Below are 21468 nucleotides of genomic sequence, written 5' to 3'. Positions count from 1 at the left end.
CTCTGGGACACCTGGCATTGGCCACTGTCAGTAGACAGGATACTGGGCTGGATGGACCTTTGGTCTGACCTAGTATGGCCGTTCTTATGTTCTAACCTAAATGAACCCAAAGTTGGGGAAACAGATATGAGTCAAGGAAGCCAGCAGAGTAACCTGGAAACATCTCTGACTGGATGGGCTCAGGTGTGGTTGGTTCAAGCTGAGGTGGTTCAAAAGTTTTGGATTCTTTTTAAGCAGAATTTTTTTATTGTTTCTTTAAACAATCAAACACAGCAAGCAGCAAATACTTGGCCACACACTTCTGAAACCCCAAACCATGTTCAGATTTTGGCAGACTAATTTAAGCTTTTCAATTAAAAAAACCACGACACATTTTGAAGGAAAGCAGATACTGTCCGTGATTTTATCTGCTTTTTAAAAAAACCCGTTTTCAATCAAAAAAAAGTTTTGACGGAAAATATTTGTCCAACCCTTTTAATGAGCTTTGGTGCCTTTTAGCACTAGCTGATGCTGAGAACCAGTGATACCTTGTAAAGGTGACTTGAAGTTTTCTCAAACTGGGTTTGTGCCGAGATGCAGAAGGTTTTTAAATGTTTATTTTTCCCAGGGCTGTCTGGAGGGGGCAAGTGGGGCAATTTGCCCTGGGCCCCACAGGGTCCCCCATGAGAATATAGTATTCTATAGTATTGCAATTTTTTTATGGAAGGGGCCCCTGAAATTGCTTTGCCCCTGGCCCCCTGAATCCTCTGGGCGGCCCTGCACCACACATCACCTCCATATTGGTGCACATAACAAAATTCATTCTGCACATGAATGTAAAAAATTAAAGGGAACATTGGTGGATGGGGCCATGCCTGACTGTCTGGGGAGGCACAGCCTCCCCCAGCCTATGGTATCCGCCTCCACGAGGGGAGTAGCTACCAGCCCTGAGAGTACTGTCTACACTGCCACTTTACAGCACTGAAACTTGCAGTGCTCAGGGAGGTGTTTTTTTCACAGCTCTGAGAGAGAAAGTTTCAGCGCTGTAAAAGGCAGTGTAGACAGGTCCTAAGTTGATCTAACTTATGTCGGCATACAGCTGCCAAAGTAGTTACATTGCTTGTGTGTGTCTACGCTTTGCTCCTTGTGTGCGTCCTCACCGGGAGTGTTTGTATCAATTATACTGTCAATGAGGAGCATTGTGGCATGGCTTTTGAGAGCCAATAACAATGGTTGTAAGCAACACATGTCTACACTGACACTGCATTGACCTAACTACATTACTGTTACCTATGCCTCTTGTGAAGGTGGAGTTATTAAGTCAGTGTAGTGAGGCAGTTATGTCAGCAGGAGCAAAATTTTAGTATAAATACTTACATAGTTAGGTTGATGTAAGCTGCCTTATATTGACCTAACTCTGTAGAATAGACTTGAGTTACCCTAACTAGTTGGTCTAGGGCAGGGGTCGGCACACGAGCCAAAGGTGGCACACGAGCCGATTTTGCCTGGCCACATGGCTGCCAGCTGGGGTCCCAGCCGCTGGCCCCACTCAGCCCGCTGCCAGCTGAGTGAATGGAACCCCAGGCCAGCAGGAGGCTGAGCAGGGCTGGCAGCCAGGACCCCAGACCGGTGGCAGGCGTGCCCTCTGGGTCACTCCTCACCACGCTCGGGTTTTGCGGCTCCCAGAAGTGGGAGCCACTGCTCCTTCCGCAGCTCCCTCCCTCCCGCTGCCTCAGCACTCCACATGGAATTTTGCCTCCATATGGAGCCAGTGTCTGATCAGCATGGGCATGGTAAGGGGAGTCCCAGGGGGCAGTCAGGGAGCAGAGGGAGGGTTGGATGAGTCGGGAGTTCTGGGGGTCCTGTCAGAGGGCGGGGAGTGGTTGGATGGGGCGTGGGAGTCCCAGGGGTCTGTCTCGGGGTAGGGGTGTAAATAAGTCAGGGGACAGGTAGGGGGGTAGGGTCCTAGTGGGGCAATTAGGGTGTGGGGGTCTCAGGAGGGGGCAGTCAGGGGACAAGGAGCAGGGAGGCTTAGGTAGGGGCTGGGGTTCTGGGGGGAAGTTAGGGGCAGGGGTCCCAGGAGAGGGCAGTCAGGGGACAAGGAGTGGGGGGGATTGGGGGTTCTGACGGGGGCAGTCTTAGTGGGAAGTGGCAGGGAGTGGATGGGGGCTGGGCTAGGGCAGGGCTCTCCCCTCTTTTTTGATTGTTGAAATATGGTAACCCTAGGTGAGGGGGGAACCAGGGGGCACATGAGGGCTGTAGCCCGCATACATCCACTGAAGCCTGCAGGAGCCCCTGGGAGGGCGCCGGGCCTCAGCCTGGGCAGGAGGGGCTGGGGGGGCGCAGCTTCACCCCGCTAGCAGCGCCACCACTTTTGCAGGGCTGCTGCCCCCCTTCACCGCACCGGTTCCTCCGTGGCTGGGGTCACTGCTGCCACAAGCGGGACGTTCTGGCTCTCTGATGCCTCCGAAAGACGGCTACTCCCTGCTGAGCTGCTGCAGCAGCCCAAGCCCGGCAAAGCCAGTGATTGAACTCAGGGTGGGGGCCACCGGGTTGGGGTGGGGTCTCTTGCAAACAGGACATTTTAACAGAGGAAGAGAAGCACCAGACCAGAACAGGGGACCAGTTTACAGAGGATGAGCATTCTGAGATCTTTTGAAGAGGATGGCAGAGTTGCTTGAGATTCCTCTTGAGGTGATTGAGGGAAATCTTATACATTTTTTTTTATATTCTTCGGCTAGTACCTCAGGGTTGTGTTGCAATGTCAATAAATGAAGGTATTATGGACTTGACCAAAAATCTGTGGGCTATACCTGTGTCACTCTCTGCAATATTTAAGAGACAGGACCACAGATATCAAGTCCCATCCAAAAGGTATTAGTATTTTTATACTCCTCCTACCCCAGGTACTTTGGTTATGACTGCCACACAAGTTGGATTGATTTAAATCAAAGTGACTTAAATTACCTATTTTAATAATATTTAAATCAGCAAGCAGGAAACTTTGATTTAAATAATAAATTTTAATCTTTTTTTTGCATTTGTACTTTTTAGTTCTTTTCCTAAAGAAAGGTTGATTCTCACTGGCTAAAAGTTGATTTGCAACTATATATAACTTCATCTCCACTAGAATTAGAAAGAAGTGTTGGACATATTTGGGACATGTACTCTGGATGCCAACACACAGACTCCCACATGAAGCTGTCAAGTAGAAACCAACTGGTGTGAGGAAACATGGGCCCCCAAGAGAAACTTTAAGAAGAACCCTTAGCAGGGAGGGCAGAACAGTCATTTTCAATAATATTGAACAGATGGAGGCAGCAGTACATGAGAGAAGGATGAAAGAGACTAGTTTCAGCCCTATGCACCAGTACTGGTGTGAGAAGAATGTAATAACTAATAATAATAAATAACAACTTTTACACTAAATTTGGTACTTCTATTTTCTAACCAGGAAGTGTGACCCTAACAGCCCCTCAATGCCCACTGGCAAAGGATTCACTGTCATGTAATAGCAGTTCCAAGAAGCCTGACATATTTACTGTGCCTAACATGTTGCTGTCGTTATATTTACGTATAAAGAATGTGGTGTGAGATATCAAATGAAAGTGGGTCACAAACTGGTCATTAATGACATTGTGAAATGTATGTATTAACAGAGGAATTATGGATACTTACAGATAGTATGCTTTAACGTGTGTACCCAAACAAAGGGGGAACCAGGTTTTCTTCCAAACAGGAGGGAAGATAGTTATCTCCCTTTCTGTAATAAGAACAGGAGTACTTGTGGCACCTTAGAGACTAACAAATTTATTTCAGCATGAGCTTTCGTGCTCACGAAAGCTCATGCTGAAATAAATTTGTTAGTCTCTAAGGTGCCACAAGTACTCCTGTTCTTTTTGCGGATACAGACTAACACGGCTGCTACTCTGAAACCTTTCTGTAATATAAATTGAGCATGATAATGCCAGAGACAATTGACAGTTTATTTGCATCAGAGGTAAGGAGGAGGAACAGATTAACATGTGGATGTGAAATGAGCATGGGAAGGCACTGGATTCTGAACTCCAGGGCTTCATCCTGACTCTGATGACAAAGATGATAAATTTCAGGATGTATAAGAAGAAGCAAAAAGACATTTTAGTTATCCGTAACTGAGGGAACAAAGAGGTCAGCACTCTTTGCATCCATAAATGGTGAATCCCCAGTCACGTGAGTTAGTGGCACTGAGAAGTGGCTGTGGGTGAACAAAAGTGCTTTAGACAAAGACTGGAGCCTGATAAGGTCATATGTAGTCTCTTATAAGTGTATTATACTTTTGTTTCATTTGTAACCATTTCTGTTTCTTGGTTTTGCTATAAATTCATCTCAGTGCTGTAATACTAAAGTAAAGTGTTTGTCCTCAGCTGAGCTAACAGGATGGTTTGCATACTGTCTCTCTGGAGTAATTGGTAATTTCTGTGGTATCCAGTGGTAGGCTGGATACGGGAGAGGAATGTTTTTGATTTCAAGGAGGCCCAAAAGGTTGGGGTCCATCTAATGTTAACCTGCAAGGCAAGGATTGGACTGGCAGAGTCCTGAGGGGAGAGAGACTCTCATGCTAGAGGCAGGGGGTAACAAGGCCACCCACAGTCCTGCACATATTGAGAAAGTATCACAGGAGGATACTATATTTGTACACATTTATTTAAGCAATTGTGTATCTTAAAAATCAAAATAAATGTAAGTTAACTTTTAGTTTTTATTATGTTAGAAAATGGTGAACTATGCTTTTCTTATTTACTAGATGATTTATTTCTACAGGAATGGTGTATTCAGTATCAAGTCAGCCTTTATGTATTCCAGGGAATAACAACTATTTAGAATCATAGAATCTCAAGGTTGGAAGGGACCTCAGGAGGTCATCTAGTCCAACCCCCTGCTCAAAGCAGGAACAATCCACAGACAAATTTTTGCCCCAGATCCCTAAATGGCCCCCTCAAGGATTGAACTCACAACCCTGGGTTTAGCTTGGCAGATCATCTGACCAAAAAAGTGATGCTGATGTCTGAGTGGTCCCTAAAAGACTTCATTCTGCATCAGTTCTTTCAAAAATGAGTAGTCTCATGGGTAGATCTGTTTGTGACCAGGGAAAACAGGAAGTCTCGCAGCTTTTGCTCTCAAGGGGCAATGAGTGAGGTCTATATCCAGAGGGAAAGTTAGCCAGTACACCCTTGGGGAAGCAGGGGCTGGAGCCTCAGGCCCTTTAAATTGCCACCAGAGCCCCACTGCTGGAGCCCTGGAGTGGGGCTGCGGGGCTCTGGGGGCATTTAAAAAGGCGGGGCTTCTGCTGCTTCTACTGCCCTGGCCCTTTAAATAGCCGCTGGAGCCCCACCACCGCTACTCCAGGGTTCTGGAAGCTATTTAAAGGGCCGGGGTGGTAGAAGCAGGGGAGCCCCAGGCCCTTTAAATAGTCCCCAGAGCCCAGGGTAGCGGAGGTGCTCGAGGGGCTATTTAAACAGGCCAGGGCTCCAGCTGCCTCTGCCGCCCTGGTCCTTTAAATAGCTGCTGGAGCCCCGCCACTTCCCCAGGGCTCCAGCGACTATTTACAGGGCTTGGAGGGTAGAAGCAGGGGGGGTCCAGGCCCTTTAAATAGCCTCCAGAGCCCTGGGCTGCTGCTGCTGCTACCCCAGTGGGGAGGCACTTACCTTACAAGGTGAGCTGGAGCTGTCTCCGACTCCCTTATCCTCGCCCCTTCCAGAGGTCAGAGCTGGCCCCAGTGTATTGGTAAGTCACTGGACTTACTTTCACCCCTGTCTATATCCAACACTTTTCCATGAATGTATGCCTTCTCACCATTTCTGTTCAGTCCACGGATCCTTTGAAAAGTGAGGCAAGACAAGATATGTCTGATTTTAATAGCTCCAGCATAGCCACACCAGTTTTGTTATTCAGAACTTCTACCTCTCCCAAACTAACCATAGATAACATTTCTATCTCTGCCAAATATAGTCTCTCAAAATCATGGTCTAGTGCTTTTTGCAGACCTATTGTCTCTACATCTGACAGCATGGCTGTTGCATGGCTAACATCAGTAGACAGAAGTTGATCTGCACAAATCTGAGATTTGCTTTTACAGAGCAGAAAACCCTCCACTTGGCACAAATATGGTTCAGAATGGAAACATTTTTTCTCTTGGGCAGCTCAATGACAGCTTAGCCCATTAGGATCTTTGATTCCTGATATAATGGATTATATCTTTAAAGCATTCAGGATTATCGATTAGTTCAGTCTAAATGCATTTAACAGCAATATCTTCTCATCATCAACCTATCCAAAATTACTGTGTCTTTTCACACACTGTTGCTCACAGGTTCCTGGAGGGGTTATTACACATTTTCACATTACACATTACCTAGTTGATTGGTTGTCTGTTTGAACTCATGCCATCGTGTTCACTTAATCACCTGACCATCACTGTGGTGTTCCCAATGACAATCACTTATGCATGGAAATTGAAGGAAATTCAGGCTCTGATTGCTGGTCCTCTGTAGACAGTCTTCCATACAGACAGAGTAATTATGAGTATGACTACACTGCAAAGAAAAAACATGTCAGCATGCCTAGAGTCTGGACCAACTGACTCGGGATCACACAATAGGGCTAAAAATAGCAGTGTAGATGTTCCTACTCTGGCTGAAGCTTGGGCTGTGAGACCCTTAGCCCCACAATGCCTCTAGGGCCCTTTATATTCTCTCTCTTTTGGGTGGAAATCCCTTTGTTCTTCTGTGCAAAGTCACAGCAACAAGATGGAGTTTGTAGCCACCTGGACAAGTCACATGTCCATGAATGATTCAGCTTTTTGCAGGCTGACGCCATTGTTTACATGTTAGTTTGAACATTCCCAGGAAAGTTCAGATGTGGATTGGCATCTACCAAAGTCCATTGTCAGTTAAGTGTTTCTTGATTGGGCACTTACTGAGAAGGGGATACAAGTACATAGCCAATATTCATAACTTCAAATACAAAAATGATACGCTCGTACAGACAGCATAATCATAACCAGCAAACTACAACTTTTACATAGACATCCCACTTCACCTCCTTTGTACAAGACCTGGTGAACCATAGGACCCTGGTTGCAACAATGATCTATACAGTCACAGTTCATGTCAATAACCTCACACCATGATCCACCCTTCAGCTCTGTCGCTCTGAGTTTTTAACTGGGATTCTGTGCAGTGAAGGAACTGAGTGATGGTTGGGAATGCTTTGCCCATTATGTGCTTGGGGAGAGGAGTGCACAAGGGCATCCAGTGCCAAATGGACACTGCTGATTAGAACATTCTGAACTCCAGCATATGGGGTGCATGCATGCTAAGAGTGGAGTCAAAATGTACAGAACATTTCAAAGAACTACAATTACTGTAAGGTAAGTAACCTTTCTTTTCTTTTACAAAGCAGTGGTTGTTACTTATAAAAGTAACTGTTATTTTATTTTATTTTTGTAGCTCCGTTCCATCCTCAAAAAATGATAGCCAGGTAAATTTAATTTTTAAGTGCTATCTTTTGCTTAATGTTTTAACTAACTTTAACTCAGAAGTTATTTCTCACTTCTCCAAAACAGTGATTTGATACAAATTTAGTCCAGTCAGAAGGAAAGGTCAGTGGACTTCAGCCAACCCTTTCTTTATTCTTCTTCTATATATTTGTGTTTTCTGGAGCTTTGTGAAATGCATGTTTCATGCCCAAGCTAGAGGTTTTTTTAGTGAGTTTGGATAAAAATTTTAATATACCATAAAATGTTATGGTCTATCATTCACTTTGTAAAATGCCTTGTTATTTCACAACATTTGCCAAAGCTAATATAAGCAAATTACATATTTAATCATTTCTCATGCCCTCCGTCTTTCTTTTTTTTCTATTAGAGAGATTGTGTTTGGCTGGGAAAATATGGAAACTAAAAGAACATTCACCTTTATTGATTATGGACCAAATTCATGGCACTGTTGCATCTGTATATGGAGCCTGCCAAACAGGCACAGCCTGGTTGGACTCCCTTAGAATTAGGGGTGTTGTGCTCAGCCGCCTCTGAAAGAGCAGCTACACAGTTATCCAAACTTGCCCCTCTACTCAGGGGCAGATGCCAAGATCCTAAGGGTACTTTATTGCAATTATACACCCTCAGCTGGCCCATGTCAGCTGGCTCAGGCTCTTGGGACTCAGGCTCCTGGGCTGTTTAACTGTAGTGTAGATGTTCAGGCTCAGGCTGGAGGCCTGGCTCTGGGACCCAATGAGGCATTGAGTTCTTCTTTGGCTGACTGATATGGGCCATATAGTTAATCAGAAAAGGTTGTGTCTTTGAGGAGCAAAATCCAAGGACAGTCAGGCTGAAGACCCATAGCAATCATGGAGGCAGGAGAAAAAGATGCACATTAATATCTCCCTGCTAAGAGACTAATTTGTTGTTTCTTTTTAGAGTTAAGTACCCATTTCTGATCCATCTTTTGCCATACTGCAGCAGGATTGTAAAGTAGCGTGGGCCCAGTAGAATAAGAGAGACTATGGTATGTGAAGTACTGCTGAGGGATGAATAGAAGAACTGAAAGGAAATAACTCCCTTTCTATGAGGAGTGGATCTGGATCCCCTCAGTCTCCATTGCCCACTGAAGTCAATGGGAGTTTTGCTTTTGTCTGAGTAGGATCAGGCTCAAGACTTAATTTTGACGTTGTCCAAATTAATGCTTCTTTATATGGCATTGTTACTACATTCTAGTATACATCTAGTCACCAAAAGAAATCGGACCACAGTGACAGCATATTAACGTGTTTATTAACAAAATATTATCATTCACCTTTTTTATTTGCTAGGAGTTAATCTTGTGGATATACGATCCAGAAAATGCAGAACCCTCTGAATTGAATCACACTGCAACGTCTCCTCCACCGGTATGTTAAAATAGCTCTATATTTTCTTTTAAAAACATGGTATTGAAAGTGCAAGTCTACTCTGAAAAGTTACTAATTAAAAATGGCACTGTCATATTCGTTAGATATGTTGCCTATGTGCATCCATAATCATTTCAACTTAAGGGACTGACAAAAATAAGTTTTTGGTGTTTTTTTTCCAGTTAATACTGCAGAGGTGACACAGCTATGGGGGAGTGAGGTGGTTTTGTTTCCATCTCAGCATTAAAAACAGAATTGTTAGCTAAATTCCAGTGGCAGAGCTAAATTCTACTATCAGTACACTTGTGTTAGGGTCAGAATTTAGCCCACAGCTATTTTGCTGCTGGTGGTGGTGGGTGAGAAGGAAAGATCCAAGCTTGACTTTCACATTCTAGAGTGAATTTGCATGGCTGACACAGAAAAAAACTTTTTACGTTTTGTCTAAGTAATTATGATAGGACAGTAACAAGACATAATAAACAGTGAACCCATTATGTCATTTTTATAGAGCTGAATTTAACAGTAGAACTGGACTTTACCATTTAAAGAGGTACATTATGGCCCTGATCCCACAAGCTGATATGTACAAATGGATTCTTGCACCCAATGGGAATCCATGTGAGCACAAGGTTCTTCCCACATAGATCAGCTTGCAGGATTGGTATATGCAGTAAACATTGTCAGAGTGTGCACTCCTGATGTCTTTGTGGGATGATTGATGATATTTAGCTTTTGGCATCATACCTTACGTGAGGTGTGCATCCATGACCAAGGGATGACTTTAGGAGTTATTACTTTATTATAAATTGCCATGCTGAATTGCTTCTTTTTGGCATATTTTAATATTCGTTTCATAAATGTGTTGATTTGCCTCAGAGTTACTATAATTAAAATTATATGATTAATTGAAGTACTGGAATTTGGAGAAGAACATCAAATTTTCATTATTTTCCATAAACTTTTATTAGATTTCTGTGTGATTTTTTTTTTATTTCCTGCTGCATATACTTTAGAAAATATTGCAAAGAAAGTTAATTTTGGTTCCAAATATACTATATTCTAGTGTGGATAAAATGTGTAAATATGTTTAATAATGCACCCTTATTTGGAAGTATACTTTAGAATGTTATTTAAAGAGTATTTTAACCCTGAGATTTCTCATATACAGCCTTAAACTATATTGACATAAAAATGTATGATAACTAACAGCCTTTATTTTTCTTAAACAGAATTCTAAGACACTTAGCAAGCAGTTTTGGAATTTGGGACAGGAACCTGTTGTTCAGACCTATTTTAGAAATACCAAATACTTTGCCACTGCATTTCCAGAGTTGGGGTACTGTATTTCATTTAACTTTTTCTGAACAGAATTCCATTTAAAATGATTTTTCACACACCCATATGATTGCACATTTATAGCTATGTAGATATATTATAATATAAGCATCTTACAAAACACTACCAGTTGGTAATGAATACTGTTGGACGCTTCCTGATACCATGGAAGGACCATCTGTTTTATGCCTTTCCTCCTTTCCCATTAGTCCACAAGGTCCTTCTCAAATTGCAAAGGGACAAGGCCCGCTTAATACTAATTGCCCCAGCATGGCCCAAGCAGCATTGGTACACCACACTCCTCGACCTGTTGGTGACCTCACCAATTCCTCTCCCGCTGTGGCCGGACCTGATCACCTAGGAGCATGGCCGACTGTCATCCGGACCTACAATCCCTCCAGCTCACAGCATGGATGCTGCATGTCTAACTCAATCTGAGCTGCATTGCTCCCACTCGGTGCAGCAGGTTCTCTTGGGTAGCAGAAAGCCCTCTACTAGGTCCATGTATCTGGCAAAGTGGAAGCGCTTCTCATGCTGGTGCGCTCTGAGCAATACTGCCCCTCTGGAGGCATCAGTACCTGCCATCTTAGACTATCTCTTGTCCTTGAAATAGCAGGGCCTAGCTGTTCCATTCATCAGAGTGCACCTAGCAGCGATTTCGGCCTTCCACCCGGGCGAAAATGGGCGCTCGGTCTTCTCCAGTCTTATGGTCAGCAGGTTCCTCAGGGGATTGGAATGTCTGTACCTGCACATTCAGCGTCCGGCCCCTACATGGGACCTCAACCTGGTCCTTTCCAGACTCATGGGTGTCCTGTTTGAGCCAATGACCACTTGCTCGCTCCTGTACCTTTCCTGGAAAACAGTTTTCCTTGTGTCTTGCCAAGGTGATAGCGACGTGTCGGAGCTTCAAGCCCTCACGTCGGACCCACCGTATACTGTGTTTCATAAGGACAAGGTACAGCTGCGACCATACCCCGCCTTCCTTCCTAAGGTGGTGTCTGCCTTCCATGTCAACCAAGACATCTTCCTTCAGGTCTTCTATCTGAAGCAGCACGCTTCTCATCGGGAACAACAGCTGCACTCCCTAGACATTCGCAGGTCTCTTGCCTTTTACATTGAGGGAACAAAATCTTTCAGAAAAACGTCCCAGCTGTTTGTGGCGGTGGCAGACTAGATGAAGGGCCTCCCAGTCTCCATGCAGCGTATCTCGTCCTGGATTATATCATGTATCCAGGCGTGCTATGACTTGGCTGGCGCCCCTACTATGCATTTTACTGCCCACTCAACTGGGGCTCAGGCTTCATCCTCCGGCTTCCTGGCTCATGTGCCCATACAGGAGATCTGTAGGGCAGCAACTTGGTCATCAGTACATACCTTCGCCTCCCACTGTACGATAGTGCAGCAGTCCAGGGGTGATGCAGCATTTGGTTCAGCGGTCCTTCACTCCGCGACATCTCACTCCAACCTCACCGCCTAGGTAAGGCTTGGGAGTCACCTAACTGGAATCGATATGAGCAAGCACTCGAAGAAGAAAAGATGGTTACTCACCTTTGTAACTGTTGTTCTTCAAGATGTGTTGCTCATATCCATTCCAAACCCACCCTCCTTCCCCTCTGTCTGAGTAGCAGGCAAGAAGGAACTGAGGGGCGCTGGGTCGGCAGAGGCATATATCTGGCGCCATAAGGGTGCCACTTCAGGGGTCACCTCAGCTGACTCACCGAGTGTAACTAGAGTAAAAATTTTCTGACGATCATGCACATGGTGCGCGCTCACCTAATTGGAATGGATATGAGCAACACATCTTGAAGAACAACAGTTACAAAGGTGAGTAACCGTCTTTTCTCTACTTTCTTCACTGTTTCCTCCATCTTCTTGCAACATATTAATTTTAATGTCTAATGCTATAGTATTTACAAAACTATGTAATATATAACAGAAACACTAAGGGCCAAATTCAGCAGGCATGTAAATGATAATATAATTTATACCTTGGTGTGAGCTGATCAGAAAATAGATATGTGATGAAGAATAACTTTCACTGTTTTTTTTTTTTTTAATTCAGTGGATGTGCAAAGCATGTGTGTTTTCAATCAATGTGGTACTCTGCGGTAACAACATTCTGCCCTGCACAAATACTCACTGAAGTTAATGGGAATTACACAGGCTTGCCAGAGGGCTAGATTTGGCCCCAGGAGTATTGAGAATGATTCTGTCTTAGATTAAAGTGTAGCGGGCTATTTTGTTAGCTGCATTCCTGAAACATGCTCACCATCTGTCCCTTTGACTTTTAATTTGCAGTTGTTTTTACACACTCTGAATACCATATTAAAACAAGTTGCACTAATTTTCATCTTACTGCCTTTTTCTAACCAGTTTACACTCAACAAGTAACTTACACCACTGTTTACATCACTGTTACATTTGGGTTAGAGACCGAATTTGGCCTACTGTCATCTCTGTCAAACATCTTTTTCAATTGGATCTCAACCATTTCATCACTAGGTGGCAATATAGCAACACTTCATTATATTAAAGAAGTATATCGTCAGATAAAGGCTTTCTCTAATATTTGCACTTAACCAAAGGAGTAGAAGCATTTTTGGCAAATTGGATAAAATCCTTTTATAAATTATGGCAGTTTTAGTAAATTGCTGTTACGGTGAAGTGAGTTGCAGTATCTATTTTCTGTCTTATTTTTAACCTCTCCTTTCTCTATATGACAGTAGTATGAAGAACCAAATAAAAGAGAGTGGAAAAACAAGATCGCTCATCATATAGAGTAATAGGGTTTGTTTCTCCAATAATGCTGATGCATGCCCACGTAGAAAGTTTTATTACTTCATTATTATTCTTCTCTATGGACCAAATTTTGCCTTTGAATACATGCATACAATTTGCATTGAAATCAATAGCAGTTGCATGTGTATATCTAAAGACAAAATTTGGCTGTTTTTTCTCATATTCAACTGTCTCAGCTCCATTATTAAAACAGCCCTATTTTTATAGAATTGTGGAAGTTTGGATACCTCTACCACTAGCTAAACATTGACCCAAGTGAATTTGTGACCAAATAATTCATATCCTGATATTAATAACATGCCTTTTTCATTCACTAGTGTCATCAGTGTCACCTAAAGTTAGGAAACTCATTTTAAGTAATGCAGCTTTTACTGTTCATGGCAAAATTGACTATAATAATGGCTCTATCTGCTGTTGCCACAATAATCCATGATGTCATAACCAGTCCTTGTGCTCCCAGCTCCAGAGAATGTACATTTCTTGCCCATTTATGTGAGACCTTCAGAGATGTATGCAATATGTAAGGGATAGCTCAGTGGTTTGAGCATTGGCCTGCTAAACCCAGGGTTGTGAGCTCAATCCTTGAGGGGGCTATTTGGGGATTTAGTTGGGGATTGGTCCTTCTTTGAGCAGGGAGTTGGACTAGATGATCTCCTGAGGTCCCTTCCAGCCCTAATAATCTATGATTCCCAGTGTTTACTGAGACACTGAACATTAGAGGCCTGGCTGCTGTTGCAGGTTAAAGTCCCACTGAAGGCAGATTTTGGTCTCTCCCTCACCCCCAATTTTATTTTAATTTTATATTTTACATTTGGTGAGAATGGGGGAATAGCAGGAAACAATTTGAAAAAGTTGTATGTCCCTACAAATAGAAATGATTGTGATCAGGAGTGCACAGCTTGTTTATAGTAACAACAGTGACACAACTCTAATAGCTGCTGGCATATGTGCTGAACACTATGACTGTAGGGTGTGCCTGAGAATATTGTGACTTGAAAAATGTTAAAGGTTTAGAGAAATTGTTAAAAAGAAATGGGAAATAAATTGTTTTGGAGTTGCTACAAACTCTGAAATTTGTCAGGAATTATTTTTCTTAATGAATCTGTCATAAAGTTTAATTCTTGCCAATTTATCTGTCATTTCTTCCATTTTCAGATTCTGGAAAATTAATGTACCTGCAATGTTAGATGACATCATAACTAATATCCATGGAAAGGCAATAGCTTTCCAGGATTGTTTTGTTCTAGATAGTCCCTTTATCATTTCCCGGCCTGAAGAGCCATTTCCTAACAATGTAAATGACAATTCCCTCTGTTCTCCAGCTGGTAGTGAGCCTTACATTGAGTGGTCTGCCTGTTTTCCAACAACTGCACTTTTGTTGTCAGAATTTGGAACTTTCCATACAAATGATGGGTTCATAACTTATAAAGAAATCAAAGCTCCAGCACACAATTTGGGCTTTGACTTAAGTCAAAAAGTAACTGATATTGTTTTAACTGATGATGGAATCTTGTTTTTAATAATGGGGACAGTTTACAAAAGAGAGTCCAATCGGTTTTTTAAACTTGGATCTGAATACAATCTACCAGAAACAGGAATAACTGGAATACAGTCAAGACTTTGGTGTTCATCTGAATATCCAGTACAGGTGAGTCACATACAATTCTTGTTTTACATTTTGAAATATGAAAGTGCTTCACTAGGCCTGGGGATTAACTCATTGTCCCCTGATATAATATTAGGTTTGGAATTAGAAGTGCACTGAGTGCAACAAATTAATTTTCAGGTCATTTAAAAATAAGTACCTGATGCTATAGTTGGCTCTGCATGGGTCCAGAGGAGTACCCACATGGAACTAGTTCCAGGATGAGGACTTAAGTTTGTGAATATGATGTCCCAGGTCTATGAACCCAAGCCTAGGAGTCCCCAGACAGCAGCTGCCTGCTGGTCTCCACCTAATGTCTTCTGAAATCTGATGGGCCAAGAAGCTAGTAGGACTATAGCCTCAACCAATGCACTAATATTGAGGGATCATCCAGCTCCACTAATTGGTCCAACCATCTATTTAAGCCAGAAGGAGGCACAGGAAGTTTGTCTGAGCAATAAAGTGATTTCCTGTTGCGGCTGCTTTGGACCCTGCTTGTGCCTGCCTCTGGCACCCATCCCTTTTCCTGCTCTACTCCTGGCTACTGCCTGACCCCTGCTTTTGCTCCTGTTTACACCATGCTCCTGCACTGTGCTTGCTCCTTGCCTCTCCTCTAGTTCCTGCCTTTATGTCTTACCTCCAATTGTCAGTTACCACTTTTGGCTCTGACCCCAGCCTCTAACTTCAGACCCTGACTCTGCTTTGACCCATGGCTCTGGCATTTGGTCTCTGACTCTCAGCTTCAGTTCCTGGTTCTGACTCTGGCTTGACCCCTGGCTCTGGTAACTGGCAGTTGACTCTGGTGCTGACCCTTGGCTTCATTCTCCAAGCTGGATGCCTGCTCTGCCCACTAGACATGACTTCTGTTCGGACTACTAGGCCAGACCACCTACTTCCCAGTCCATAACAGCAACTTGACTCTAGTGGAGCTAGGCTAATTACATCAGCTGAAAATCTGTTTTACTTTTTAATGGAGATACTGGTGTCATTTATGCAAAGCTTGAGAGGGAATAGTTTGTACAGTGTCTTAAGGTTATTATTTATCTAATAGCTTTGTTCAATTTTTATTTTTATTTTTTTACAGAGTGGAAGAAAATTAAGTAAAGTAGCAATATGGACACCAACTGAACAATATCTAGGATATGATGGCAATGTGTTTATTAAAATAACAGATACAACAACCCTAAAGAAGGTCCTAGATTTTCCAGTGACTGCTTCTTTATCTATAGGCACTGTTTGCTATGACTCACGCCCATCTGAAGTTTCTTTGCTGATGGCCTGCGTTGGGTGCAGCTCCTCCAGGGTGTTTTATCTGTCAGCTTACAATGAAGACCGAGATTTGTGGGTCCTAAGAGACTTTTCTTTAAATGCTCCTTCCCAGGGTTTTATGCTAATGGAATTTGTATATTCAGCATCACCATCTATGCTGATGTGGAACAAGGAAATGGTCTATTATAGCTATAAAAACAACACAATTAATGGATTTGTTATGGTAACTGGGTTAAATCAGAAGCTATTGGAAGTATCTCAAGGGAGCACTATTCACCAACTGGTTATTGGTTAAGTATATTACATATGAATACATAATTTGGGTGTAGGACAGTAACTTTAGAAATAAGGGGATCCCTGAAGACATCTCTTTTCTAGATGATTATAGCAATTATGTATTTGATTAAATTAATTGGGTCAGAAGGACTGAAATCTACCATATTAGATGAATAGGCATATTTAAATTATAGTTAACAAAATTTTGCCCTTCAAGTATTGCCACATGGATACCCATTGTTGAGAGTTGCATGCCACAAATAGGGAAACTTGAAATCTTCTAGCCAACAGTATCTATTGGGGCAATACATGCATCTCCCTCACAACTAAAAGTATGTAAAGGACTGCAACCACCCCTCGGTTCCTTCTGATTCCCTACAAACAAGGACTTAACAGTATCTTTTACAAATTTTTCCATCATTTTCCCACCTTATTAGTGTTTTTAGTATTAAAAACAAAAATCTTTTATGTGCCATTGTCTTAGCCACCACCAAGAAGATTGGCTGTATGCCTAATGTGTTATGCAATTTCATAATGTCAGACATGATGTTCATGTATGATGGCTGAAATGCCTTAGTGTGAGGCACAATACAGGCAGAAGCTGCATGTCTTTTTCAGTACCATTCCCCAAAGGTCTAGAAATGAGAGTGCTGCCTTAAATTCTTACTGTTGAAGAATTTAAGGCCAACCTGAGTAAGTGTGGTGTTGAATGTCTGGCTGCATTCACATTGAAAGGCATCTTGACATCATAGCTATATTTGCCTTAAGTAAGCACCTGTGCCTAGTAAAATTGGTGTAGAGAAACCCTTGACTATTTCTATCAAAACCAGATTATAAAAAGTTGGAGCTAAGGCTTCCTCTGCATTGAGCTCTACTAAGAAGGCCTAGAGGTTGAACAGAATGACTTTCTGGTGCCTAGACTTTGTCTTCTGAACAATGGGAGAGAGAAAAAGTACAGGAGTTACAACTCTGACTTGACCTTCACCATACTCACTTGGCATTGGGGAAGGTGAGGAAGCACGGTGCCAAAGCTGGCTGTGTATTTAGTAGTTCCTAAGTGTAGAAGGAAACTGGTGTGGGTGAGGTACTAACTTTGTGCCCTTTGGTGCTGAGATCTGTGTATTCAAGCCCTTACACTTCTTGTGCCGTGAAGGAATCTGTAATATTCGGTGCCAAGGAGGCACGTTGCATCTTATCTCCATTTGCCATTGCAGTGAGCCTTCCATGTCAGGACATTTACTGGAGTAAATTAGGCTTCAACATTTTCCTTGTTGCAATCCCCTGTGGCACATGAGCTCTGTAATAAGGTCCCTGGGAGGCCCTGGACTGTTCAACTTCCACAATTTCATGGGCTCTGGATCTGTTCATCCTTTTTTCCTAGACCTGTGCTTATTCCTTTGATGACTCTTTTCTGGGATCTCCTTGGCTCTTGAAACATCTCATATCTTATGGACCTCTGGAACATCTCTGCCTTAGTGGAAACTGGTCTTCTGGCCTTGTTCATCTGAATGGTCAGTTTAGCCTTATGGCAAAAACATTTCTCCCATGAAATTCCAGAAGGGGCCTGTGACAGGTTTGATCACAGAAACTCCCTCTGGACTATCATCTGATGCATTGAGACTACCTCTGAACTCGTTTTCTCTGCCAGTTTGGGCCTCCAGACCCCTGCTTTGTTGAGTCAGATACACCAATCTGCTCCAGCACAGACCCAGGGTCTGAATCACATGCCCCAAAGCTGCAGACTTAACTGAAAACAGCTTAAGAAGTGCTCCTGTCTCCAGCACCCAGGCACCCAACTGCCAATGGGATCCAAACCCCAAATAAATCTGCTTTACTCTATATAAAGATTATACAGTGTAAGCTCATAAATTGTCCACCCTCTATAACACCGATAGAGAGAGAGGCACAGCTGTTTGCTCCTCCAGGTATTAATTACTTACTTTGGGTTAATTAATAAACAAAAGTAATTTTATTAAATATAGAAAGTAGGATTTAAGTGGTTCCAAGTAATAACATGCAGAACAAAGTAAGTTACCAAGCAAAATAAAACAAAAAATGCAAGTCTAAGCCTAATACATTAAGAAACTGATTACAGATAAAATCTCACCCCCACAGATGTTCCAATAAGCTTCTTTCACAGACTGGACTCCTTCCTAGTCTGGGTCCAGCAATCACTCACAACCCTGTAGTTACTGTCCTTTGTTCCAGTTTTTTTCAAGCATCTCTTTGGGGTGGAGAGGCCATCTCTTCAGCCAGCTGAAGACAAAATGGAGGGGCTTTCAGGACCCTTTATATTCTCTCTCTTGTGGGCAGAAACCCCTTGTTCTTCTGTGCAAAGTTACAGCAACAAGATGGAGTTTGTAGCCACCTGGGCAAGTCACATGTCCATGAATGATTCAGCTTTTTGCAGGCTGATGCCATTGTTTACATGTTAGTTTGAATGTTCCCAGGAAAGCTCAGATGTGGATTGGGGTTTCCCGGAGTCCATTGTCAGTTAAGTGTTTCTTGATTGGGCACTTACTGAGAATAGTCCTTTCTCAAGAAGCCCACCAAGTGCTTCACTGAGGCTACTTAGAACCAGACACATTGAGATACAAGTACATAGTCAACATTCATAACTTCAAATACAAAAATGATACACACATACAGACAGCATAATCATAACCAGCAAACTACAACTTTTCCATAGACACCCTCTTGACCTCCTCTGTGCAAGAGCTGGTGAACCATAGGACCCTGGTTGCAACAATGATCTATATGGTCACAGTTCATGTCAATAACATCACAGGGCCTTCTCAGAGAGATCCATTCTACCTGGCGGAAAAGATTATCCAAAAGCATTACATTATTCATGCATATTTGATACCTGGCAGAGGTTACAGTAACTGATAACCTCCTGATATTGTACTAGGTCTGAAGTAGCTTCAGCTGTATGTCTCTAATATTTCCATAAATGACATAAATAGCACTGCTTTTAGGAGTCCAACATGTGCCTTTAACCTGTATATTTGATGTGAATTTTGAGAGACCAGTCATGGAAGTATTAATTGAATAATTGTGGAATGTGGGTTTACTGCTTGCTTATCTCCCAGGAGTGTTGATCTGTATAGGTAGCACTTGAAAGAGAAAGAAATGCACTAGCTGTAGTTCTTTGAGATAATTGACTCTATGGATCTATACCTCCTGCTCTCTTTCTGCACTTCTTCCTCACTTCTACAGTCTTTTCTTTGGATTCCTGTGGTGGTGATTGGGACCAAGTACTGGGCAAGACACCATCGTTAAGGCTGTGTTAAGTTTTTCACTTGAAGTAGAGATTCAGCCTCTTTGTTTTGTATGATGAATACAGTGTATGTTCCCCTAGTTGGCAGCACATAATCTGTGACAAAAGATCAAGTTTTCTGAGAATTTTAAAATAAAACTGTCCATTAGTTTGAGTTAAACCAATTTAAAATGAGCCCTTTAAGAAATTTGTCCTGGTCTTACCTCTTTCTCCTCCTCTAGGTAAAAATAATAATTGCAGTTGAAAAAGCACCGGTTTTCTCTCTCACAGGCTGAGAATCTCTTCAGCTGGGTCTACATTAGAAACTTTTGCCAGTATGATAACATGTTATGGGTGCGATTTTGATTACATTATGTTACAACATTCCTATACTGGCAAAAATCCTAGTAAAGGTGTAGTTATACCAGCATAAAAATGCTTTTATATGTATAGCTTATTTTTCTCAAGAAACCAGGATAAGCTATACTGACAAAAGTACTTTTTTGCCAGTATAAACTGCATCTATAGTAGGAATGTTTGCTGGTATAGCCCTGCAAGCAAACTTTTTCTAGTGTAGACCAGAATTTAAACACAAGTCACTAATCTAATCTTTAAAACAAACAGAAAAAAGTATTTCTCCTCATTCATCATAACTATTTGTTCTTCTTCAAGTGATTGTCCTCATGGATTCATTTCTTGGGACGCATGTGCCCAGTGCTTGCAACATTGGATTATTTTTGGCCAGCAGCATTCATTGGGGCCACACCTGCATGCCCAATCCCTCATGCCCCCCTCACACCATAGCCTGAGTGCATAAAGAGCAGAGTTGGCCCAGCCATCCTCAGTTCCTTCTTACCAACTGTGGCAGCAATCTGGAACTTTTTGCAGTGTCTGCCTGCTTCTCTGTAACTCTATTGCAGTTAGTGTTCATGATTAGTTAGTAGAATTGCAGGTAGGTAGTTAATTTTTAGTTTGCTTCTTGACTTTAAAAAGAAAAAAATATTCATTTGTAATAGACAATTAGTAGACCTGGAGCTCTGCCCCTCTACTCCTACTACTGGGATTTGAGTGGAAACTAAATCTCTGGGATATAAGACATTCCCCTCCTGTGATGCTTCTATGCCACTCAATGATAGGTATTCTTAAGTGCCTTTTTTGTTGTTGTTGTTGTTGTTGTTTAGGCAGGGGGTATATCCCTGACCATTGCTCCATCTGCTGTTTTTTCCCAGGTCAACCCAGAAAGCTAGGGACTTTTGTCTAAATTTATTTCTTCTGGAGCTCTCCATGAAAGGACTAATAGGTCAGATATAGAGTGATTGCTTTGTGAAAAGTGTTCAGCCACAGGTGATATGGTGGCTTTAGTCTTTTATCAGTTTCTGGTCTGAATTCATTTGTGACCATAGTAATTGTCTGGTTTCACACCACTATGTTGGAATACCTTCCCTCAACCCCTCTCATCTCCACTGGGATTTGGCATCCCTACCTCCTGCTTAGTGTGTGAGGTTCAGTTTAGGGTGACTCTCTCAACCAGAGCAGGCTAACTACAGTTCTGGTGCCTTTCACTCATACAATAAGGATAACAACATTTTATTACCCCCACATTAAAGTAATTTGTAACCCAATACCAGCCAAAAGTGATAATTTTGGCAAAGCAGTGCCATCATGCTGTGCACCTAAGCAGAGTAGGTGTGTCTATGCAAACATGATCTGTTGCTGAAGTTTTTTCCCACAACTCTTCACTAGATGTCAGGGGAGAGCTCATTCAGACCCTGCTTATATCCTGTGTGGATGAAAGCAGCACCAGACTCTGCCAGAACAATGGATGTAAAACCTGCAGACATATCTCCACTGCTACAATGATCAACTCCCTCCCCTAGACTTCCCCTTTCAAGATCCATTGGTCCTACACATGCCTATCACAACTTGTGCACTAAATCACATCACACAGTGCACTAAATGCCTCAATAGCAACTATGTG

The 21468-nt window shown here is 42.5% G+C and overlaps 1 protein-coding gene across 1 annotated transcript in view; it reads left to right on the top strand.

Moving 5' to 3' along the window:
• CATSPERE (catsper channel auxiliary subunit epsilon) overlaps positions 1-21468 on the top strand; it is a 108228-nt gene that overhangs the window by 34151 nt on the left and 52609 nt on the right. Inside the window, exons 5-9 of the mRNA XM_050950383.1 lie at positions 7470-7500; positions 8830-8907; positions 10137-10243; positions 14197-14689; positions 15771-16245. Of these exons, the coding sequence (XP_050806340.1) occupies positions 7470-7500; positions 8830-8907; positions 10137-10243; positions 14197-14689; positions 15771-16245 (1184 nt within the window). The remainder of the gene's footprint in view (positions 1-7469; positions 7501-8829; positions 8908-10136; positions 10244-14196; positions 14690-15770; positions 16246-21468) is intronic.

The sequence above is a fragment of the Gopherus flavomarginatus genome, chromosome 4, assembly GCF_025201925.1.
Source record: "Gopherus flavomarginatus isolate rGopFla2 chromosome 4, rGopFla2.mat.asm, whole genome shotgun sequence".
NCBI lineage: Eukaryota > Metazoa > Chordata > Testudines > Testudinidae > Gopherus > Gopherus flavomarginatus.
Note: the sequence above shows the minus strand (reverse complement) of the source record. Positions and strands in the feature narration are given on the sequence as shown.